General features: G+C 49.9%; 1 protein-coding gene across 1 annotated transcript; it reads left to right on the top strand.

Annotated features, from left to right (window-relative positions):
• The first annotated feature begins 3849 nt into the window (after nucleotides 1-3849).
• On the top strand, nucleotides 3850-7931 carry FEV (FEV transcription factor, ETS family member). The gene is made up of 3 exons (XM_055287855.1): nucleotides 3850-4010; nucleotides 4731-4805; nucleotides 6767-7931. Exons 1-3 carry the CDS (start codon nucleotides 3959-3961, stop codon nucleotides 7354-7356), a joined length of 717 nt encoding a protein of 238 aa, XP_055143830.1. The 5' UTR covers nucleotides 3850-3958; the 3' UTR covers nucleotides 7357-7931.
• Nucleotides 7932-24899: the final 16968 nt, after the last annotated feature.

Raw genomic sequence — 24899 nt, 5'->3', positions numbered from 1 at the left:
GTGCAAAGTCAGGCAGCTGCTTCTTTGGGAAGAGCTTTGGACCATAAGTCAGAACACCTGGGACCCAATTCCCTCACCTTGTAAACTGGGGCTATTGACCGCTGTCCTGCCTGTCTCACAGGGGCTGTTGGGAGGATTCCATGAGAAACCCCTGCAACTGTTTTTGGTGTTATGGAAAAGCACTGGGGTAGCCAATGTAGGGACCTCCTTCCCCTACCTCCCCCCTGTGGATCCTAGGGTTGGATCAGGGGACCAAGGGAGTGAGCTTTGGGTAGGGTATAAATTTTGCTTTACACTTGAATGGGCTCTAGAGTCCATGACCCTTGTTGCATTCAATCCTCCTAATACTCTCCAATTTCATCTATTTTACCAAACTGGGGGTCCAAGGAGAAGCTTTGATGACATCACCCACTTAATTGGTGACAAAACCAGGATTTGAAGACAGAGTTCTTGGCCCTAAATCCAGGCTGTTAGGTGAAGGCTGAACTGAGCTGTGGCTAAAAGCCACAGGCCTCAGCAGAGCCCCAAACTTCTGTGGGCCTCAGAGGAACCTGGGGTTCCTGGCTGGTCATGGGCACCTCCCCATCCCCTTGTGGAATGGCAATATTTACAATGGCTACATGTATAGAATCTGTTCTAAGCCCTTCACATGTGTTATCTCATATAAACCTCATCATTCTGTATGGCAGGTACTATCATACCCATTTTATTTTTATTTATTTTTATTTTTATTTTGAGACGGAGTCTCGCTCTGTTGCCCAGGATGGAGTGCGTTGGTGTGATCTCAGCTCATTGCAACCTCCTCCTCCCGGGTTCAAGCAATTCTTCCGCCTCAGCCCCCGAGTAGCTGCAATTACAGGCACCTGCCATCATGCCAGGCTAATTTTTGTATTTTTGTAGAGATGGGGTTTCACCATGTTGGCCAGTCTGGTCTTGAACTCCTGACCTCAGATGATCTGCCCTTCTTGGCCTCCCAAAGTGCTGGGATTATAGGCATGAGCCACTGCGCTGGCCCATACCCATTTTACAAATGAGGAGATGCAAGTACAGTACAGAGGTTATGTTACTTCCCCCAAAGTCACATAACCAGGAAATGGGAGAGTCAGAAGTTGAAACTAGAACCCAGACAAACTGGCTTCAGAGCCCAGCAGGCCACTTCCACACTGCTTGCTTTGGGGAGCAGGCAATGAGCAAAGGGAGATCTGGAATCTGCCCTTGACTGAGCTGCTGTCTCTACAGGGGTATCTGTGGTTGCTGGGAAGAATCAGCAAGATGGCTTCAGGAACTAGAAGTGTGACTCTGAACTGGGCTCAGGTCTCTGGGTCTCCGTTTCCCCATCTGTGCAATGCAGAAGTCAGGGGAGCTAATATTTGCTGCAGCCTTTGCCAGCATGGACCTTCTAGGTTTTCTGGACCTAGAGGTCATGTTCTGCTCCCTACATCCATCTACAGCTAAGGAGTGGGGGTCGCAGAGGCCAGTCTAAACTCGAATGCTTTCACCTTCTGGTCCTCTGTTCATTCTGGGCAGGCTGGCCATCTGCAGAATCACATGGGACCAGCATTCAGCAGGGTAGGAAGGGGATGAAGGGGAAACTGCCAAGGACTCTCCTGTTGGCTTCCCTAGCTGTACTTGCAGCAGGAGGGGATGGAGAAGATCAAGACTCAGGTGGGTGGAGATGACTGCCCCCCATGCACATATTTCCTGGTGCTCCACCCCCTCAGCAAATGACTTCTGGGTAAGACTGAGGTATAAATCCTGTACTGTTGATCCTTGCCCAGCTCACAGCTGGGATATTTGGGTAGACCTCTCTAGGACCCTCTCCTTTACACCTTAGCCTCCCACTGACAGCATTAAGTGGGCGAATTTTGATGCCTCCCAGCTTTCCCAGCTCTTACCTCCTGCCCCTGGCTATTTTCTTTTCTTACCTCCTGCTCCTTGTTTTCTGTCCGCAGTGGGTGGGGGAAGCAGAAAGAGGAATGAGAAGGAGAGGGATTGGGATCTTGACCCCACCTTCAAGGCCCTCCCCTTCTGCGGAGCCCTGAGTTTGGTCCACAGGGAACATTCCAACCTCTAGTCTTTGCTCCCACCAGATTCCGGGTCCACATCCCGAAGGCTTCATCCCTGTCCCACTAGGATCCTCCCAGGTCCTGGGATCCCTCATTTTTCCCTCCACACTCTGCCTCCCACTCTTCTCCCTGGCTCCTTTGCACCCTCCACGAGCAAAGATGAACACTCCAGAAGTTGCAGCAAATGAGGGTGAACATGGGCCCTGTAGAACCCCAGAAGTAGGAGTTTCCAGCCATCCTCAATCAGGCACCCCAGGACCAGGCACTTAGCAGGAGACCTGCCCATTCCCAGGCCTCCTCCACCCCAGGCTCAAACAGTGAGAGAGGACTTTAAGAATACCAGTTTTGACAGTACCCATTCCATACTGCAAGGCTGCAGAAGGTGGGCTTCTGGGCTGGAGCCTCATCTTCAGCCGGCATCCTCCTTAGCCTGCCTCTCCAGAGCCAGGAAACTCCATAGGTACCCAGAGAGACTCTAGGCCACTTGGGAACCACATCAACATCTTTGCATGAGTTAGAAATAGGAATCCTTTTCTTGGAGTGGATTTCAGCCTTGTACAGTGCACAACCCTGTCTTAACCCCTCCAGCTCTCCAGCCTGGTTCAGGGATAGCCAGAATGGGAGTAGTGGTGAGGGTGGGTGGCAGACTGGGAGGACAAGGGATAGGGAAGGATGGGAGCGGAATAGTTGTACAGGGAAGTAGCAGGGGGCTCAGGAACCCATCAGGGAAAGCCAGGACAGATTCTCAACATCTTTAGAGGCCTTCAGCAGTCCAGGCCACTACTAATTTGTGGGGACTGAATGAATGAGAAAAGGAAGGGAGGGAGACGGATGAGAGGGAGGGAGAAGGATGAGAGGGAGGCAGAAGGATGAGAGGGAGGGAGAAGGATGAGAGGGAGAGAGAAGGCTGGAGGGGAGATGGGAGTCGGAGAGAAAAGCCTAGAATAGCCGGTAAAGAGAGACCTAGAGGGGGGCGGGGAGGACAGAAGAGGGGGCCACCCATCATAAGTTGCCAGGAGAGATGGCCCAGCACCAGGCCTGGGGCTTGGGGGCCCTAGAAAGGCAGGAAACGGGCCAAAGCATGAAGGAGACAGGGAAGGGGTTCGGGTCTCTAGGGAAGAGCAGAGAGTGGGAGAAGAGGAGGAGGGAGCGGGGGTGCGGGCAGAGATAAAGGGAGCAACGGCTGCAGGGCCCGGCGCGCAGCGACAGGCGAGAGGGAGGGAAGCGGAAATTTAAAAGTGAAGATGCAGATAACGCAGCCTGGAGACGGGAACCCGGGTGGGGATAGAGGGAGGGAGGGGGAGGAGAGTGAGCGGCGAGTGGAGCGGGAGCCGACTGGAAGAAGGGCACTAGGGAGGGGGCTGTGGCTGCTGGGGTCCGAGGTAGGGCCGGGTACACCAGCCCCATCACTGTTTGCAGAGAGTCAGGGAGGCGGAAAAGACACGCGCTCTAGGTCCCCATCAGGGCGCATGGCCTGGGCCCATCCCCCGCGCGTCTCCTCGGCTGCGGGGCGCGGGGGGCTGCCGGGTGCGCTTGGCTGTGGCGCGGCGCATTGGAGACTTTATTGCGATGGGACGATAAGAGGGGCGGGGGCGGGGTCCTGGGGGCCGAGGCGGCAGCGCTTTAATTAAAACGGAAATTGCGGCCCCTGGCCGCGCGGGGGCCGGAGGGTTCCAAGCGGCCCCTTAGCTGGAAGCGTTTCTCCAGGACCCCCCCAACCCCCGCCACGCCCGGGCTGCCCCCTCCCGCCAGGCCCTGCAGGACCCGGCGCCGTCTTCTCCTCCTTGTCACCCGCGGTCGCTTCGGGCGGGGATCGGTGCCACCGAGCGCAAAGCCTGCCTCGCCCCCCTTCCCCGTCCCCCCCATCTCCCACCGCCCAGTCCCCGGCGGCGATGAGACAGAGCGGCGCCTCCCAGCCCCTGCTGATCAACATGTACCTGCCAGGTACCAGGGACCAGCTGGAGGCTGGTGGCACCGGAACTTGGGGTGGGAAGTCTAGGCTCAGGCATGGGAAGAGAGTGCTGGGGTCCAGGGGAAGGAGAAGTGTCCGGAGATTCGGATTGCATGGAGGGCCGATTGTAATTTAGGGCATTGGGGAGACCTAAAAGCAGATAGAGAGCTCTGGGTTTCAGTGCAGGGTCTAGAGGAGTTGAAATGAGCAGATTGGGAGCCTGGGGGCCAAGAGCCGGGACTCAGGGACCCGAAAGAGCCTGAGAGGGGAAGCAGGGGTCTCTGGCGTGGTGGAGTACTCTGTGGCCGAGCCGTACCAGAAGGCTGTGGTCCGCGGGCGTCGCCCCTGCGCTCTCACGGCTCCTCACCGTCCTGCTACGAGCTTCGGGCCAGCCCTCCAGGCGCCCTCCTCTTCTCTCCCCGCGCTCCAGCTCGGCTGGTGCATTTCCCTGCTCGGCTTTATAAGGCTCCAGCCGGCCCCTTCGGAAAGCGGATTTCCTTTTTCCTGGACGCGTTTCCTGACTTGGGCTCTATGGAGGGGCTCCGCGCAGCGCGCCTGGACCAGGCTCTGGGAGGAGGAGCCGGGTGGCCCGGGCCCCCAGCCTCGCGCCTGGGGACCAGAGCACCCCCCTTGAGCCTTGGCCCGGGGCCCTTTTGTCAAGCCCACAACTTCCGCCCGGGGTTCGCCTGATTCTTTTCTTCTGCTGCTTGCAGATCCCGTCGGAGACGGTCTCTTCAAGGAAGGGAAGAACCCGAGCTGGGGGCCGCTGAGCCCCGCGGTTCAGAAAGGTGAGACGGCCGGCGCGCTGGGCGGCGGAGGCAGGGTTGGTTGGGGTCAAGGCACAGGCGGACAGTAGGTGGGAGCAGTGTGGACCCAGGGTTCACACTGAAGCCCGGAGTCCTGGCCTGGTTGTGGGGAGGCCTTGGGAAGACATTCACTTGGTTTTTGGCTCCTGCATCTCCTGAGCACCAGGAAAAGACTTGCAGGCCAAGGCAGATGGAGAGGATCCCAGCCCCAGGCCCTTTTGCTGCTGTGTATGGTTTTCCAGGCTTTGGGGCAGGGGCTGGGACACTTAGCGTCCTTTCCCTGCTGGTAGTAGGAGCTCAAGGCCGCAGCACCAGCCGGCAATGGAACCGGGGGAATTACTCCCCAAACACATCGGGCTTCCTAATCACTAGACCCTGGCTACTGCCACCTGCTTCACCCTCCCGCGCTGACTCACGCCGGCTGATCTCTGCCGGCCAAGTCTGCCAGACGATTGCAATTGATTCCCAGGTTCACCACCAGCGCTCCACGGGTAGTCGCTAAATTACCCTTTTGGCGGCTGGCTCTTCAAGCAGCGTCTCCCCACAGTCCCCATCTCAGTCATTCCCCTAGATCTCACCAAGAGACAGAAACCACAAAAACGAGGTTGGCGACTGTTTTATCCAGAGGGAAACTATGCCCAACAGGAACGGGCATCCAAGCCGCTGAGGTTGCTCCGCCTTTGGTGCCAGGTGCACCTTTGTACCCAAACCTTCTCTTGCTTCTGACCCTAAAACTTAACTCTGGGGACCAGAAACCAGGAAGCTCTTTGCTGGGCTGGCTTGAAGGGATTGGGATTGAAATTATGGGGGAGGGTAGCGTCTGGATTCTAAGCCAGTGGCTGAAAAAGGAAGAGGGGTTCACCAGACTATATTTGAGGCAGTAAGCAGACCACTTTGAGGAAAATCCGTTTTATTCTAAAAGGGAGTAGGGGTAATTGTATCGGGATTTTTCTCTGCCTGTCTGCTTGAGGCTCTAAGACAGGGGAGCAGGAATTCTGGGACCCCACTCTCTAACCACTCGCATATCCTGAAAAAAACCTTCTTGCTGCCTCCAGCAACCGAATTCGGAGGGAGATCACACAAAGACAGGAGGAGGTTGGTAGCCAAGCACAACGGCTGCTCGGTCCGTTCCCCTCCTCAGAGTTGTCCATCAGGACCCGAGAAAGATGGCACCTTCGTAGGCAGGAAATCCCGCCTGTTCCGAAAATAAGAGGTCAAATTCTCAGGGCCAGCGCAGAGGCCTGCGCACCCAAAGGTGGCTAGGATAGTGAGCTCATGAGCGCTTGCCCCTCCCGTCACGTATAGGGGGCCACTGTTCCTACTCCTGTCGGATGTGGTGTCCCAAGAAAGCCAGCCACCACTCCACCTCAGGAGCAGCCTGTCCAACTACGTCTTTGGGGACTCGGGACTAGCTGGGCCTTGTCCAGCAGTGGTTGGGGTCGTCCTGCTGCACGCCTGTCCCTTCCCACCTCTGGATGTGGTCCAGCTGGGATGGGGCAGTACAATCATTCTGCCCAAGGCCGCCCTGTACGGTTGTGCGGCTTTTCCCTAAATAAGGGCGCCCGGCTGAGATGGCGAGTGGCGGCGGATATCTGTCCTTGCTTGCCTTGGAAAGCCAAGTGCCTTGGTGCGCCGCTGCGCTCACGTGGGGGAGGCAATGCTTCTCCTTCCACTTAACCCCCACGTAGCATCCGGAAAGCTACGTGCTCTTCAGTGAAAGCCGCATTTCCATTGTGCAAAAGCGCGGTAAAGGCTAGAGACCACTCTGCTGATCAGCCCCTCCTGGGCCGGCCGCTCCTGATGAACGCAGCTGCACAGTTTGACTTGCACTTTTCCTCCCCCAGTGCCGATTCCTGCCGGGGTGGGTCGGTATCCCGCCAGCACTCTTCCCCAGTTCCCGCCTCCCCGCTCCCGCCTGTGGCTGACCGCACTCCTCCCCACAGGCAGCGGACAGATCCAGCTGTGGCAGTTTCTGCTGGAGCTGCTGGCTGATCGCGCGAACGCCGGCTGCATCGCGTGGGAGGGCGGTCACGGCGAGTTCAAGCTCACGGACCCGGACGAGGTGGCGCGGCGGTGGGGCGAGCGCAAGAGCAAGCCCAACATGAACTACGACAAGCTGAGCCGCGCCCTGCGCTACTACTACGACAAGAACATCATGAGCAAGGTGCATGGCAAGCGCTACGCCTACCGCTTCGACTTCCAGGGCCTGGCGCAGGCCTGCCAGCCGCCGCCCGCGCACGCCCATGCCGCGGCCGCAGCTGCTGCCGCCGCCGCCGCCGCCCAGGACGGCGCGCTCTACAAGCTGCCCGCCGGCCTCGCCCCGCTGCCCTTCCCCGGCCTCTCCAAACTCAACCTCATGGCCGCCTCGGCCGGGGTCGCGCCCGCCGGCTTCTCCTACTGGCCGGGCCCGGGCCCCGCCGCCACCGCTGCCGCCGCCACCGCCGCGCTCTACCCCAGTCCCAGCTTGCAGCCCCCGCCCGGGCCCTTCGGGGCCGTGGCCGCAGCCTCGCACTTGGGGGGCCATTACCACTAGACGGGGCGGTCGGGTGCCTGCGGCCTCGCCCGCACTCCCAGAGTCTCGCCCGATCCCATCTGCATCCCGGGGAGGGGCCCGGGAGCCTCCGCCAACCGTCCTCTAATCCAGAGTTTACTCCACCTGCCGCACTTAGCAGGTGGACGGGACCGGAGCTCCCTCAATCCTTGTCTGATACTAGATTTGCTCCCGTCCCACCCCGCAGTCCCCTGAGGAGGGCGATGTGCGCCCTTTTTCACTTTTTTTCTTCTCGGTCTCCAGGTCCCGGAGGGGATTTGTGGGCCTCTGTTGTCTCCCCACCACTCCAGTGCATTTCCGCCTGGCTGCTTGAAGCCCCATTCAATATCACTTCTCTTTATCAAGTGCCAAATCTTTTCCCACTTTTGCTCTTCCCCAAGGAACTGCTCCCACCCCAGCACGTGGAGGCCTCTCACGGTCCTCCTTCCTGTGACCTGAGCAGGTTTGGTGAAAGCCACCGTCCTCCATGACACACGGCTCCCTTCCTCCTGTCCCCACACTCGCAGGAAGGCCCAGTGTGTTTCTGACCCTTTCCCCATTAAAGCTCCTGAGCTCTCCGCTGCCTCCTCTCTCTCTGTTCTTTGCTGCGCCAGAACCCGTGTAGGGGAAAGCAGTGAGAGGCTCATCTCGGGCCAGAGCAGAGAACTGCCAAGGAAGAGGTCCCGAGAAGGAGGGTGGCGCGGGCTTGGGCGCCGCCTGCGGGGAGCGAGAGGCCTGGATGATGGGCTCAGCCCGAGGGAGCCGCCTTGCCTCACACCCACCCTGCCAGGCGACCCCAGCTCACCTCACTCCCTTCCACTTGCCCTTCACCCCACTCTATCCCTACTTCCGTCCCAGCAGACACCCGCACCCCACCCTCCCCATCTCACTTACCCTTCCACCCACCCCTCACCCCACCCCATCCCAGTAGGCACCCAACCCCCACCCCCACCCCACCCAACCCTCCCCATCTCACCCACCCTTCCACCCTCCCCTCACCTCACCCCATCCTAACAGGCACCCACATCACATCTTCCCCCTCTCACCCATCCTTCCACCCTCCCCTCAGGCCAACTTATCCCAATAGGCACCCGCACCCCACCCCCCCATCTCACCCATCCTTCCACCCGCCCCTCACCCCACCCCATCCTAATAGGCACTCACATCACATCTTCCCCCTCTGGCCCATCCTTTCACTCGCCCTTCAACTCTTCCCAACCTTCATCCCTCCTGGCTGAGCTTCACCCCACCTCAGCCTTCCCTCAGCCACTTTATTTCATCCCCTTCCCCAACCACCCTCCCCTCCTCATCCTACTCTCACTTAGACTTTCTTTCCCTATCCCCCACAAACCATCCCCTCCCCCCAACATCTGTCGCCGTCTTTCTTCCGCTCGGCCTCCTCATTTGCAGAAGAGGGGTCTGTCTCCCACCCGGCTCCTGCGCTCGCGGCTCGCAGCCTCCCCTCCGAGTCTAGCTGCTGCACCTCCTTCTCGCGGGCGGTGCGCGCCCTCTGCTGGTCGGAGGAGGGTACGCCGGGGAGAGCTTTGTACCTAAGCCGGAGAGGATTTTGTGCGCCGCGCAGTGCAAACCCCATGTGCCTGGCCAGACTGAGGACTGCAGGACCCAGTCGTCTCCAGGACGCCTTTGGTCTTCAGAGAGGAGGGTGAAAAGGGGAACTCTGCATCTCAGGTCTGACCTCTGGAAGCCCGGGAAGCGGGTAGAATGGATTATTCTCCTGGCTGGGCCCCTTTACTCACCACCTAGAGGCCCTTCTGAATACTGCGCCCTCCCACCAGGGCCACTGCCCTTAAGTTCTATTCCTACCTTTTCCAAAACCTGTTGGCAGGAAAGCTGCCTTAAACGCGTTCGCTTAGAGGAAAACAACACTGGGGAAGGTGCCTAAAGGGACAGTCCCCAACCTCAAGGCAACTGCCCCTCAAGGCAAGCCCCTGGCTCCCCTTTCCCCCGCCGTCCTGGCTGTTCTTTCCACGCGCACACCTCTTCTTGGGCACAGGAAGGGGCAATGCAGGCGGGAGGCTGGGCAATTGGGGGTGTGGTGTGGGCCTGACGCCCCTTCCCAAAGAATTTAGCCAGGGAAAGAGTCTTTATTCATTTTCATTTTATTTTTCGCTTTATTTTTTCTAGTTTTCCAAAGAACACACACTCAGCATAGAAAATTTGGAAACACACACCTAAGGCCTCCTCCATGAAGTATTGGTTGGATGAAGCGTGTAAAGACGCGTGAAGGGGCCGGGCGCGGTGGCTCACGCCTGTAATCCCAGGACTTTGGGAGGCTGAGGCAGGCGGATCAGGAGGTCAAGAGATTGAGACCATCCTGGCTAACACAGTGAAACCCCGTCTCTACTAAAAATACAAAAAATTAGCCGAGCGTGGTGGCAGGCGCCTGTAGTCCCAGCTACTTGGGAGGCTGAGGCAGGAGAATCGCTTGAACCGGGAGGCAGAGGTTGCAGTGAGCCGAGATCGCACCACTGCACTCCAGCCTGGGTGACACAGCAAGATTCCATAAAAAAAAAAAAAAAAAAAAAAAAAAAAAAAGCCAAACCTATAGTCCTGTTACACAGATGCCACTGTTACTATTGATAATTTTTTGTCAAAAACCTCCCTTTCTTTTCTCAATGCCTTTTATTTATTTATTTATTTTTGAAGCAGGGTCTCTCTCTGTTGCCCAGGCTGCCAGGCCAAGTGCAGTGGTGGGATTTCAGCTCACTGCAACCTCCACCTCCCGGGCTCAATTGATCTTTCCACTTCAGCTTCTCGAGAAACTGAGACTACAGGCCTGTGCCACCATCCCTGCCTAATTTTTATGTGTTTTGTAGAGGGGACGGGGTTTTGCCATGTTGCCCAGGCTGGTCTTGAACTCCTGGGCTCAAGCGATCCACCCATTTCGGCCTCCCAAAGTGCCTGGGATTACAGGCATGCGCCACGGTGCCTGGCTGATGCCTTTAAAATTTGAAAATACCCTGCTTTTGTAGCTGAATAGAAAATTAGTATGTTCCACATCATTATGCCCGACATGCCTCCCGGGATGGGAGAGTGGGCTGGTGCATTCATCAAGCAGGTGAGACAGTCTGGCCTGGTGGGGGTCCTCTGTGATTTGCATGGTGGCAGTGAGGGAGGGGGTGCAGCGTCAGAGAGCCCCCTTACAGCCCTATTTGCAGGGGTCAGGAAGCTGGGAGGAAGAAGAAACACACTGAGGAGATACAGCCAGGATCCAGAAAGATCTGGGTTGCTAAAAATTGTGGGCTGAATGTAACAAAGGAAAATTTCTGGGTTTTTTGTTGTTGTTGTTGTTTTGTTTTGTTTTTGGTTTTTTTTTTGTTCGTTTGTTTTTTTGAGATGGAGTCTCACTCTGTTGCCCAGGCTGGAGTGCAGTGTTCTCGGCTCACTGCAACTTCTGCCTCCCGGGCTCAAGCAATTCTCCTGCCTCAACCTGCCAAGTAGCTGGGATATAGGCGCTTGCCACCACACCCGGCTAATTTTTGTATTTTTAGTAGAGGTGGAGTTTCGTTATGATGGCCAGGCTAGTCTCGAACTCCTGACCTCAAGTCATCCACCTGACTTGGCCTCCCAAAGTGCTGGAATTACAGGTGTGAGCCACCGCACCCAGCCACAAAGTAAAATTCCTTAGGAAGGACTGTGAGGCCCTGCTCTTATGTCTATAAATGAAACAACAGAAGTCAGAGTCTTGGCAAAGGTGGGGCTCAGCAGAGCCTGTGTGTAAATGAGTAATGTCCTAGCCAATGCAACGTTAAATGGGAACCTGTAGGGTGAAGTGCAGAAAAATCATTGTAATTTGAGGATGCATTGATGAAGCTGTGACACCTAAGAGGAAGGAAGTGGTCCACTTGGTTTAATAAGTCTTCCCCCAGGAACATTGTGCACAGTGTTGCTTTCAGGAGGAAACCAAGTGGAGGACACACAGTGTAGCAGGCCCAGGAAGTGAAGAGGAAAAGCGGTGGAAAGCCAACAACAATATGAGATGTGTCTGGAAAGTCAACTGGGAGAGAGGGGGATGGGAGCTGTCCTCATTTATTCACAGTGCTGTCCTGAGAGAGAGGACCTGGATGCATGTGACTAAGGGCAGTACTGGGACACGTGGTTGGAAGCTCCAGTAAAACAGACCTCACCTTGATCTAATGAAGAGCCTCTGCCATGGAACAGGTTGGGTGAGTTCTCTGTCACCAGAGTGTTCAGCAGACCCTTCTGTGAGAAGCAGAGAGGGGAGGTGGACTAGGCGACTTCTCAAACCTTGAGACTCTTGGAATCCTGTGAAGGAGTCAATAAAGGGGGGTTTTAGTCATTGTTGGGCAGCTGGGGGAGATATTGTTAGATTAAGGAATCTTCTTACCTATGAAATTGCATCCTTAAAGCTCACCCCATGCCTCTGTTCTTTCCTGTCCACATAGCCAGTTTGGGAGGCTAAGATATAGAACTGGGAACCAGAAAATCTGAGTTCCAGTTGCAGCTTGGCAACTAACTTGCTGTGTGACCTTCACATAATCACATCTCTTTTCTGGGATTTCATTCTCCTCTCATTAAAATAATAAGGCTGAACCAGAGATTTGCAAACTCTGCTCTGTGGAACTTTAAGGACAATTAGGTTCTCTCTGTTCCAAAAAAAAAAAAAAAAAAAAAAAAAAAAAAAAAAAAGAAGAGCTGGAAAACATCTATCCAAGATGACCTACAAGGTCGAACCCGACCTCAGAATGCAGTAGATGGGTATCCTGTTCTCTAGATTATCTCAGCTCTGGGAGCCCCTGCCTTTGTGATGTCTCCAAGCCCTGAGTTACTGTGGTCTTGGCAGGACTGTACTCCACCCAATCCCTGAAGAAGCCACACTCTTACCACACTCAGCTTCCTAATGATCCAGGCCTGTCCTCATGGACCCTTAACCCCTTGGTCCTTGGCCCTCCAAGGTATTGATCCCACCATTGCTTTCCTCTCCCAATCCAGGGTCAAGCCCCTCTCGCATTTTCTGAAGTTCTGAGCCTTTTCTTTATCACCTCATTCAAGTCACTAGTGAAAGTGTGGTTCACTCCCCTGCCATATGCTTGCACTACAGTTTACAAAATGCTTTCACACCCATCACTTTTTTGACTCCTCCAAGGTTAGGAAGACAGGGCAGGTATTGCTTTATCTGCCGAGAGGATAAATAAACCAAGGCCCCAGATGTTAAATGACTTGGTTGAAGTCCCAGGGCTTGTTCTAAGACCTGTATCTTCTTATTCTTCCGCCAGACCTTTTCTCACTGCTCCAAGTGACCTGTCCACAGTCCTGAGCAGTCACTGATCATTTTGTTTTTAGGATCATTCCCATGCAGGATGACACAGACCCATGTAACAGGCACTCTGTGTGACTAAGCTCCATGCACTATCACTTGCAGATGGAATTAGAAGCCCTGCTAACAGGCAGCTTGAGGACATTCATGTCCATACTGTTTGGGACCTGCACAGTCACAGTGCAATGATGCCACTGAAGGCACTGAGGCTCACAGAGCACTCCCATATGCCAGCTCATGTGACTATAGACAGGCATCATAATGGGCCACTGTGGTGCACTTTTCTCAGAGCCTTCTGCTCTTCTGGCCTTCACCTTTCCTTTAATATGTCTTTGAAATGCACCACAATGAACTTGTTTCTTTAGCTATTTATAATCCACGTCAGGTGGATCTGCTGATGATAAAAGTATGCCTTACCACTCACTGAACATGACTCTGCCAGGCTCTGCCCTATGCTCATGTTTTAAGGTGGTATTTCCTTTGACCTGGCTACAACCTTGCCAGATGGGGATGGTTACCTCTATTTTCAAATGAGGGACCCAAGGCTTGGAGGAGTGAAGTGGCTGGGCCAGCCCATGACCTGACAACTGAAATCCTTACCATCCCGCTAGATCCCCTCTTGCTGGCCTTCCTGGATAGCTTCTTCCTCATGTAAACATGACCTGCTGCTTGCCCAGTACAGGTGCACACCGCCTGCAATTGGTTATAAAGGACAAACTGACAGCTTGCCTTATGAGTGTCCTTGGTGAGGTCTCTGTTTGATAAGGAAGTACATTTTGTCCCTGATAAGAAATAGAGACTGTTTTGTTGCCCCAATGCCTTTTGCAAGCTTTCACTTTCCTAACTGAGGCGCTACAGGCTTGGAGATCACTGTACTCTGAGGTGGGGTGGGGCTCTGATTATATATTGACTCGAGTGGCATTTCCTACTTTGGTTTGGTCAGCAGGATTTCTCCATGACACTCCTCCATCTTGGGATGACACATGTCATGTCTAGAGGTGAATGGTTCAATGTCCCATTGACTGTGATGTTTCCTATTTCTTTTGTTTTCTTTGTTTAGAGATAGAGTCTCACTCTGTTGCCCAGGCTGGAGGACAGTGACATGATCACAGCTCACTGCAGCCTTGAACTCCTGGGCTCAAGAGATCTTCCCATCTCAGCCTCCCATGTAACTGAAACTATAGGCATGCACCAGCATGCCCAGCTTGTTTTAATCTTATTTTGCTTTTGTAGAGATAGGGGTCTCACTGTGTTGCCCCGGCTGGTCTCAAACTCCTAGCCGCAAATGATTCTCCCACCTTGGCCTCCCAAAGTGCTTGGATTACAGGCATGAGACACTGTGCCCGGATGAATTTTTCTTTTTTTCTTTTTCTTTTTTTTTTTTTGAGACAGAGCCTTGCTCTGTCATCCAGGCTAGTGCTGTGGTGTAATCTTGGCTCTCTGCAACCTCCACCTCCCAGGTTCAAGTGATTCTCCTGCCTCAGCCTCCCATGTAGCTGGGATTACAGGCACCCATCACCATGCCCGGCTAATTTTTGTATTTTTAGTAGAGATGGATTTTCACCATGTCAGCAAGGCTTGTCTTGAACTCCTGACTCAAGTGATCCTCCCACCTTGACCTCCCAAATTGCTGGGATTACAGGCATGAGCCACTGTGCCTGGCCCCAGCTGACTTCTTCTCTTTCTGAGAATTCTCTCCCACTGGATCCTGTTTGCTGTTTCTTTCCTAGCATACCCTTCTTTGAAAACAAAAGGTAACATAGCTTAGTGGTTTGGAGCTTTGGGCTGGACTTCGAGGGTTTGAAAGCTCTGACACTTGCAAGCTATGTGACGTTATTCAAGTTACTTTACTTCTTTGTGCTTCAATTACCTCATCTGTAAAATGATAATATCCATTTAACCTATCTCATAGAGTTGCTATAAAGATTAAATAATGATTTAAGTACCTTGCTACATATATCAGTGCTTTCTATTAAACAAGCAGACAAAACAATCCAAAACAAAGCAAGCACCCGCCTCCTCTCCCTCTCATCCCCATCAGATGCCCTCCACATGCCCTGGAAAGGAACCTGGGCTTACTTTTCCACGCCAGGCCAGTCCTTGTCCTGGGCCCACATGGTGAGCTTCACCAAGAACAAGCCTCTTGACTGGCTATGGCTCTGCAACCACTATCACATGGGTTGGCCTCCTATACTCAGAACATCCTCCATTTCTTTATGAAGTAACAAAAGAATGTATTGAATTTCAAATTATAAGAGCTCAGCTAGCTACTAGCTATGTGACTTTAGGAATATGTCTACACCGTTCTGACACTTAGTTTTCTCCTCTAAAATGTACATAATAGTAATGCTTACTTCCCATGATTCTGTGTAGACTATAACATGAAATTTGGAAGTGGGAAGTTTTCTTGTTACAACAACTAACATTACCATAACTGATACCCATATTATATTTGATCTTTACAATAATACCCTGAAGTACACATTATTATTTTCTTCATTTTATAGATTAGAAAACTGAGCCACAGAGGATTAAGAAACTCGTCTAAAGTCACACAGTGAGAAAGGGTAGTGCAGGATGTGGACCTAGTTTGATTTCAGTGGCAGCGAATTCTCTTAACCATTAAGGATGTGAAAGAGGTTTATATGCTAAAGCCTCCTAGAAATAATAATAATAAGGGCTGATACTTACTGAATCTTTATGTGCCAGGCACTATTCAAAGAGCTTTACATTCATTTAATTCTTACAACCCTCTGGAGTTGGCTCTAGTGTTATTCCCATTCTACAAATTAGGAAAATTGAGGCACAAAATGTCAAATAACTTGCATGGGATTGCAGAGCTGCCAAGTGGTAGAGATGCATTTCAAGCCTGGGCAGCCCAGTTTTCACTCTATCCCCACCCTTGTTCTCTGATCTTCACCACTGGAAGAATGAGCAGATTCTGAGATTCTGAGAGGCCAAGAAAGTAGCAGAACTATATGCCCAAACCCCAGCTCAACCTCAAGCCAGGTGCTCTATTCCAGCATTCACCAGGGGTTCCAGACAAATAGCAAAGTGAGAAATGCATTTTAGAAGTCTTGTGGTCTACCGTGACCCTTGCAAATATCTTGAACAGCATGGTGGAGTAGAAGGAACCCAGATGGGCATGGCTTCAGACTCATCCTCTGCCTATTCCCTGTGAGACTGAGAAGGCTGCTTACTCTCTGTGAGGCTCAGTGACCTCATAAAATGGAAACACTGATCATACCTGCCTTACTGGTTTGCTGCAAGGATGGAGCCTGTGCCTAGAGAGTCCAGCACAGAAAGCTGCTCTATAACTGTCATCCCCCACACTGATTAGCCCAGAAGCAAAGACCTGCCTTGCAAGTTCATCCCATTTCCCACCAGTCTAATCCTCCAATTGTACACCCAGTTCTCCCTCCATGAGGCAGAGATGCTCTTTCATTGAGATTCCTTCCTTCCTTGAGGTCGGAGAAGAAGGAAGTAACTAAAGGAGGCTGGAAGGCCAGACCTTGAGCATTAGGTTCCGTTTTTGGAAGAGGAGGTCAAGTTGCTTAGCAACACAGCAGGAGGTTGCCAGGGAGGCTTCAGGCAGCACTGTCCATTTTTATCCTGCAGCATGGAGAGATTTGGAGCAACACAAGATAGGGAGATGGATGGAAGAAGTGACGAAAGATCCCAGGCTCCAATGATAATCTCTTGGGTTCAGACTACTTTCCTATGATCACCTTCCCAATCCCCCAACCTTTCCCCCTGGTTTTCTACTTTTGACACACAGTTCTAGGGCATCTTGCACACATATTTGTGCAATGGCCACGTCTATGACCATCAACATGAGGGCCAGACTCAGGACCACCTTGTATTTATTCTATGCTTTACAACTTACAGATCACATCATAGACACAATTTCAAATGATACTTGCAGCAGCCTCATTAATTGTGGGAAAAGGCCAGGCATGTGGCTCATGCCTATAGTCCCAGCACTATGGGAGACCAAGGTGGGCAGATAAGCTGAGGTCAGAAGTTCAAGACTAGCCTGGCCAACATGGCGAAACCCTGTCTTTACTAAAAACACAAAAATTAGCTGGTCATGGTGGCAGGTGCCTGTAATTCCAGTTACTTGGGAGGCTGAGGCAGGGGAATCACTTGAACCCAGGAGGCAGAGGTTGCAGTGAGCCCAGATCATGCCACTGCACTCCAGCCTGAGCAACAGAGCAAGACTCCATCTCAAAAAATATATATAATATATATTATTGTATATTATATATTATTATATATATTATGTATTAATATACATTTTATATATATATATATAGTGGGAAGATGATCATGGTTCCTATATAACAGATGAGGAAAACAAAGTCCCAAGATCCCACAGTGAGGAAATAGCAGAGTCCAGATTTGCTGCAAATCTCAAGATAGTTCTACTACACCCTGATGCATGGACATTAGTGCAGGCATTAGCAACATGTGTGCATGCCATTCTTAGGGCCTAGTGTCCCAAGATGCATCTCCTCTTACCCCTGATCAGCAGGTGAATTGTGAAGGAAGGACTCAGCTGTTCTTCCCTGTTGGTTCCAACCAGCCTGGGGGGATCCCTGGAGTGGGGAGTCCCAAAAGGGGCCTGGCCTGCTGGCCCAAAGACCTAGACTCAAGAGTGTTGCTATGCTAGGCCAGGCTGACAAAAGTATCTACATATTGACAGCAGAAGCAAGTCCCCTGGCTGGCATTCTAAAGAGAGGCACGTGGGTCACACTGGGACCAAGGCCTGGCAGCAAGGAGTAAACACAGTCATCCAGGTCACAGGATAGCTCATGGGAGGCCCAGGCCTTCAGGGCTCCCCACTACCTCAGGGGCCAGCAAAGCTTGTTAGAGCATGCCAGGGCCCCATTCTGGACTCTGTCCCTGTCCTGGTCATTGTTTAGTCCCTGTTAATAGTTATTAATAGGGCTGACTACTATAGCAATAGTTATTACCCTAACAACAGTAATATGTCACTCTTATCATAGGCACCTGATAGACACTAACCCAAGATCTTGTTCCGATCTGATAGATTAGAAAACTGAAATTCAAAGAGATTGGATCGCTGTCTTAGATTAGTAGCTAATATATGGTAGAGGAGAGACTCAAACCTCTGACTCATAGTCTTTTGTTCCGTGCATCACATCACACTACCTTTGAATGTCAGGGAGGAGAAAGGATCCCCAGGGGAACATTCAGCCACCTCCCACTCCTATATCCCCAAATTGCACATGCCCAGGACCATGTAGTCCAGCATGGCTCAGTTGATGCTCTATACAGGACAGACAACTTGAATAATTATTTTGATTAAAATTGTATCAACTTCCAGAAAATGATTTTACATGACTTACCATATCAAAATGTACATAAAAGACGATATTCAAATTTAAAAGACAAATTTAAAAAGCCTTTGGTAAAATATGAGAAGCATTCTTATAAAAGTTAGGGAAAAGGAAAGATGTCTTTTTTATCCCTTTTAATTTTGTCATCACTGCTACCACTCAACATTGTACTGGAGAGCCTAGACAATGCAACAAGACAGGAAAAGGTATACACTGTATAAATATTGAGATGGAAGATGTTAAAATGTCCTTGTTTACAGATGATATGACTGCCTACCTATAAAATCCAAGAGATTCAACTAGAACACAATTAGAACTAATAAAATTCCAGTAAGGTATAAGATCAACATACCAAAAAAAAAAAAAAAAAAATATGGCTCCCCTATAACCCTGTAAAAAGAAGAAAAGGAATTGAGAATTACAGGCTTACAACAGCAATACAAATATGCTCCCAGATCAAACTAATGAAAACATGAGAAACATCTAAATAAAGAAAACTATAAATATTCACTAAGGAAATGAAGTAAGAAGACCTGAGTAAATGAAGAGACTGAGCACGTTCCCAGGTGGAATGACTCAATATTGCAAAATTGCCAAATCTCTAGATTGATCTATAAAAGTGATGCAGTCCCAATTCAAATCACAAAGGGATTTTATGGAACTTGACAGGCTTGGTTCTCAAGTTCTTCTGTATTATGATTAAGAATAGACAAGACACGACCAGGTACTGTGGCTCACGCCTGTAATCCCAGCATTCAGGAGGCTGAGGTGGGTGGATCTTTTGAGGTCAGGAGTTCGAGACCAGCCTGGCCAACATGGTGAAACCCTGTCTTTACTAAAAATACAAAAATTAACTAGGCACAGTGGTACATGCCTGTAGTTCTAGTACTCAGGAGGCTGAGGCAGGACAATCACTTGTACCCGGGAGGTGGAAGTTGCAGTGAGCCAGGATTGCATCACTGCACTCCAGCCTGGGTGACAGAGTGAGATTCCATCTCAAAAAAAAAAAAAAAAAAAAAAAAAAGACAATTTTAGCAAAAGAATGAGCATGCTGCAAAACTAGTTATTAAAGAAGTGGTTTGAAACAGCAATAATTAAGTAGACTAATGGAACAGAGTAAAGCCTTGAAATAGATTCATATGTGTGGGAATTTCATAAATAATAAGATGGTATTTACTGGGGGTAAAGGAAGACTGTTCAAAGATTGGCACAACTTAGTAGTCATTTGGGGAAAATAATTATATCTCTACCTCTCACCACATACAAAGCTGAATTCCAAAATAGATTAAAGAATGAAATGAAGACACTATAAAAGCACCAGAATAAAATTCAAAGTGTTTTAAAATGCAAAGTAAAGCCAACCAAAAACCTAGCATAAATCAAGAACAATTGAAAAGAGAAGAGAGGCCGGGAGAGGTGGCTGACACCTGTAATCTCAGCACTTTGGGAGGCTGAGGCGGGCGGATCACCTGAGGTCAGGAGTTTGAGACCATCCTGGCTAACATGGTGAAACCCCGTCTCTACTAAAAAATACAAAAAGTTAGCCAGGCATGGTGGCGGGTGCCTGTAGTCCCAGCTACTGGGGAGGCTGAGGCAGGAGAATGGCGTGAACCCAGGAGGCGGAGCGTGCAGTAAGCCGAGATCGCGCTACTGCACTCCAGCCTGGGCGACAGAGCGAGACTCCATCTCAAAAAAAAAAAAAAAAAAAAAAAGAAAGAAAAGAAAAGAAAACATCTAGGAGAAGTTAGTTACCATAGTTGTGTTCTAAAAATGTGTATTTGGTGGCACGCTTATTGGCAACCAAAGGTAAACATGCAGACTGTCACCCTTTTTAGTCCATTTATTATTTATTCTTTGTTCTAAGGAGATAAGTGGGCAAAGACCTGACACACAAAAGCTTATCATAACATTTATCATAATAAAAAATGGCTATTACCTGAATAAACATCAGCTCTTATTTATTGAGAGCCTACCTCATGCCAGGCACTGTGCTAATTCTCGTTATTCAAAGGATATGAACAAGTTAATGTGAAGAGCAAAATTTCCACTAGCTTTATTATTTGAATAAAGGACAGTGGATCTTCTATGGCACTTATGAAAAAGATAGAGAAGTGTTTTTTAAATGCTCTTGGATGGATCCTTGTAAGAGTGTGCACATATGTGTGTCCATGCTCTGTGTGTGGGCATGCACCTTATATGTGCTTTGTGTGTAATAGACGTGGCTGCCAGGCTAGATAGGTGCTTAACTCCCCTTATCCAACAACGGACATTGTTAAACCCTAGGGATTTGGAAACAGCCTGAGGTTGGGGGAAGGAGCAAAGGGATTTTGGAGATGTGTGAGAGGGGAGTGGGGGACATGGTTGCAGAAATGTGTTTCTCCTTTTCCAGACACTGTCCTGTGTCACTTTTTTCCTGTTCCTACTTCCTTATCTCTTTCTCTTTCTCTCTTCCTTCTCTCTCTCTCTTTCTCCCTCTCTCTCTCTTGCTCCCTCTCTATTTTTCTCTTTTTCTTTCTTTCCTTATAATTCTCTTCTTTTTTAGGTTATAATAAAGGGTATATTTTCAGGAAGATAAATGCTATGAAGAAAATCAATTAGGGCCATGTGATTGAGGGTAACTGTGGGACAAACTGAGATGAATTCAGGAGATGATGATGATAAGGAGGAGGCTATTAAGACAAAATCTAAATGACAAGAAGGAGACAGCTGTTTAAATCTCTCTCTCTCTCTCAGAAATAGGATGATATGACAATGTTTTCAATCTCCTATTTCCACTTCATCGTGCCATTTTTGTCATGTCGATAAATATATATTGATGTAAATTTTTTTTTTTTTTTTTGAGACAGAGTCTCACTCTGCTGCCTAGGCTGGAGTGTAGTGGCTCAATCTTAGCTCACTGCAACCTTCACTTCCCGGGCTCAAGCGATCCTCCTTCCTCAGCCCCCCAGTAGCTGGGACTACAGGCACAGCCACCATGCTCAACTAATTTTTGTATTTTTAGTAGAGACGAGGTTTCACCATGAGGCTCGTCTCAAACTCCTGAGCTCAGGTGATACACCTGCCTTGGCCTCCCAAAGTGCTGGGATTGCAGGTGTGAGCCACCATGTCCAGACTGATGTACAATTTTTTTTTTTTTTTTTTTGAGACGGAGTCTTGCTCTGTGGCCAGGCTGGAGTGCAGTGGCGTGGTCTTGGCTCACTGCAAACTCCGCTTTCCGAGTTCAAGCGACTCCTCTGCCTCAGCCTCCCGAGTAGCTGGGACTACAGGTGCGCACCACCATGCCTGGCTAATTTTTTGTATTTTAGTAGAGACGGGGTTTCACCATGTTGGCCAGGATGATCTTAATCTCCTGACCTCGTGATCCGCCTTCCTCGGCCTCCCAAAGTGATGGGATTACAGGCTTGAGCCACCATGCCCGGCCTGATGTACAGTTTTTAATGGTCCATAATATCCCAGTGAATATTACTTTATCACAATTTACTTAATCTCCTTCTAATGTTCATTTAGGTTGTATCCAATTTTTTGTTATGATAAACAATGGTATGACAGGCATCTATGCGTCAGATCTTTTCCCACTTATCTCCTTAGGGCAAATTTCTGGAAATGTGGTAGCTAGATCAAAGAGCATGCTGCCTTTCACATTTTGATCCAGAAAATCTCCTCAAAAGATTAACTAACATGTTCATTTTCCCATGCTTTCCCTATGGTTGGAATTTTCCATTTTGATAATCTGTGTCAGTGTAAGAGATGTAACATCTCATTGCCGCTTCGACTTGAATTTCTTTGGTCAATAGTAAAGGTAAGTATCTTTTTATTTGTTAATCATTTGCTTACATTTCTTTTCTTTCTTTCTTTTTTTTTTTTCCTGAAACGGAGTCTTGCTCTATTGCCCAGGCTGGAGTGCAGTGGTGCAATCTCAGCTCACTGCAACTCCCAGGTTCAAGCAGTTCTCCTGCCTCAGCCTCCCAAGTATCTGGGATTACAGGCACATGCCACGAAGCCCAGCCAATTTTTTATATTTTTAGCAGAGACGGGGTTTCACCATGTTGGCCAGGCTGGTGTTGAACTCCTGACCTTTTGATGTGCCCACCTTGGCCTCTCAAAGTGCTGGGATTAGAGGCGTGAGCCACCGTGCCTGGCCTGCTTACGTTTCTTTTTGTGAATTAGTTGTTTCCAGTTTTAGCTATTTTTTTATTGAAAAATATATTGTGTTGTAAATACATTCTCTCCATTTGTCACTGGTGTTTCAACCTTGTTTTTATTGAAAGGATACAAAATAAGTCAATAACAAAAAAATTATCAGATGGGAACAAATGCTATGAAGAAAATAAATTGGGTTATGTGATGAACTTTTTTCTTTTTTCTTCTCTATGTCTCTGACATTCAAAAGCTTAAATGGAGTCTCAGATGAATCAATCTGTTCCTTTAAGGTCTTTTTACTGCTAAAAAGACATTCTCCACCCACCCCAAGATGCAATATAATAATAATAATAACAATAAATAATCCATATTTTCTCCAGGTGTTTTGTTTCCTTTTTTGGAATTAGGGTCTCACTCTGTCACCAAGCCTGGAGTGCCATTGTGTGATCATAGCTCACTACAGCCTCAAATTCCTGGGCTCAAGTGATCCTCCCGCCTCAGTCTCCCAAGTAGTTAAGACTACAGCTATGTGCCACCATGCTTAGCTAATTGTTTATTTTTTGCATTTATTTATTTACTTACTTATTGTTTTGAGATTGAGTCTTGCTCTGTTGCCCAGGCTGGAGTGCAGTGGCATGATCTCAGCTCACTGCAACCTCCACCTCCCAGATTCAAGTGATTCTCCTGCCTTAGCCTCCCGAGTAGCTGGTATTACAGGTATGTGCCACCACACCTGGCTAATTTTCATATTTTTAATAGAGACGGGGTTTTACCATGTTGGCCAAGCTGGTCTCGAACTTCTGACTTCAAGTGATCTGCCCACCTTGGTCTACCAAAGTGTTGGGATTACAGGCATGAGCCACTGCGCCCGGCCAAATAAGCAACTTTTCTACCCCTCATATACACTCGTATCCTGTGTGTGTAGATATGACCTTCTTTGTAGGGTTTGTGGCAAGATGCTGAGAGGGAAGCTCATACTTTTTTTTTTTTTGACAGGGTCTCATTCTGTTTCCCAGGCTGGAGTGCAGTGGCGTGATCCCAGATCACTGCACCCTCCACCTCCTGGGTTTAAGAGACTCTCCTGCCTCAACCTCCTGAGTCCCGAGTAGCTGGGAGTACAGGCACGCAACACCACACCCAGCTAATTTTTGTATTTTTAGTAGAGACAGGGTTTCACCATGTTGGCCAGGCTAGTCTCAAACTCCTGGCCTCAAGTGATCCACCCGCCTCGGCCTCCCAAAGTGCTGGGATTACAGGTGTGAACCACCACTCCCAGTCAGGTCATGTTCTTAAATAAAGGCCTTTGAAGTGTTAATCCTGCTGTCTTGAAGCCACTCACAGCAAACGTCTATATTTAATGAGACAAGAAATGCTACTTAAAGTGGGGTACCTAAAGAAGATCAGGCCCATACACCTGGCTTCCAGCTGTCCCTGATCATGATGATGTGACTGGAGGGGCTTCTTCAGCAGCCTCTGTTGCAGACATCTTCAAAAGGTGCCCATCTGGTTGCCTGGGGTAGGATCCCAGTAAGTGGAGACCACAGGATGTCCTCTTGAATACTGTTAGATGCTCTGGTTGCTGGGCACCCCGCCTGGCAGGCAAAGCAGTTACCATGACAACTCCCCCCACATGTCTGTGATTTTTTGCATTTCTGCTTTTCTAATAAGTAGCAAGGTATTCCAGGGACAGGGAAACATGGCTCCAAAACAGAATGTCCTCTGTTCCAGGAAGGGGGACAGGGAGGAAAGGAGTAGAGGTGTGTATATGTTATGATTCACCGGTATAAATGCATTTGTGTCCACTTCTGGGTTAAAATGTATGCCTTTGGTTATGCGTCAATGTATGCATCAACATGTGTCATGTGAAGGGGTGAATTACCGGTTATCTGTCCATTTGCTTTCCTGCCCTCACAGCTGCTCCTGTGCTGGGAGAGTCACTCCAGCCCTTTGCTTAGGGGAAGTGCTGAGTCATTGCTCCAGCTGGGTTTCTGTCTCCTTTCCTCCACCTCCGTCTTTTCCTTAGTCCACCCCTCTTCCTTTCTGGTTTCTCTCTAAAACTCTGGTCCCCCTTCATCACCTTATCAGCAGCTTGGACTCACTTTTCCCAGGTTAACTCTGGGTCAGGAAAGAAGGTACCTTATTCTGTTTCTGCACTTACTCCCTCCTCCCCTTGCCTTCTCAGAAGACTGTTCTGGGTCCTTCTCCTTACAACTTCTCCCACTCAATCCCTGAGAAAACAGGACTCTGATAAGTCTGACCCAGGAGGCTAATTCTTCCATGTATTCTTGTTGATCCTTCTCCAGTCCCTCCCCCCCTAATCGGATTATGGCAGTGTTTCATGCCTTGGGGCATGTCAAAAGTGAGATTTAACTAAATGTTATTCACTGTGGCCTTTTTCTCATTCTACGTCTCCAGGTGCCAGACCACAAGTTCCTGGAGGGCTGTGTGTGTGCAGTAAAGGGTGGGTGCTGTGTCTAAGAGTTCAGGGGCAATATCCAAAGGCAGCATGTTTGTTGGGGGTTGAGGGGGGGCATCTCTGTAGGGTCTCTGCTCTCTTTCCCATCCCCTTTAGGCTCCTCTAATTCAGAAATTCTAATCAAATAGCTAGTCTCACTAGCTAGTTCCAAATAAGGTGGACCAGGATTGTTTCCCCAGCCAGAGGTGGGAGAGTAGAGCGGCTGCCCCGCCCGCTCAGTCTGGTTACTATGGCGACAGCCGACAGCCGCGGGGTGACCCAAGTGATC

Source organism: Symphalangus syndactylus, chromosome 8 (genome assembly GCF_028878055.3).
Source record: "Symphalangus syndactylus isolate Jambi chromosome 8, NHGRI_mSymSyn1-v2.1_pri, whole genome shotgun sequence".
NCBI lineage: Eukaryota > Metazoa > Chordata > Mammalia > Primates > Hylobatidae > Symphalangus > Symphalangus syndactylus.
The sequence above is the reverse complement of the archived record's forward strand: the minus strand, read 5'-3'. Positions and strand labels throughout refer to the sequence as shown.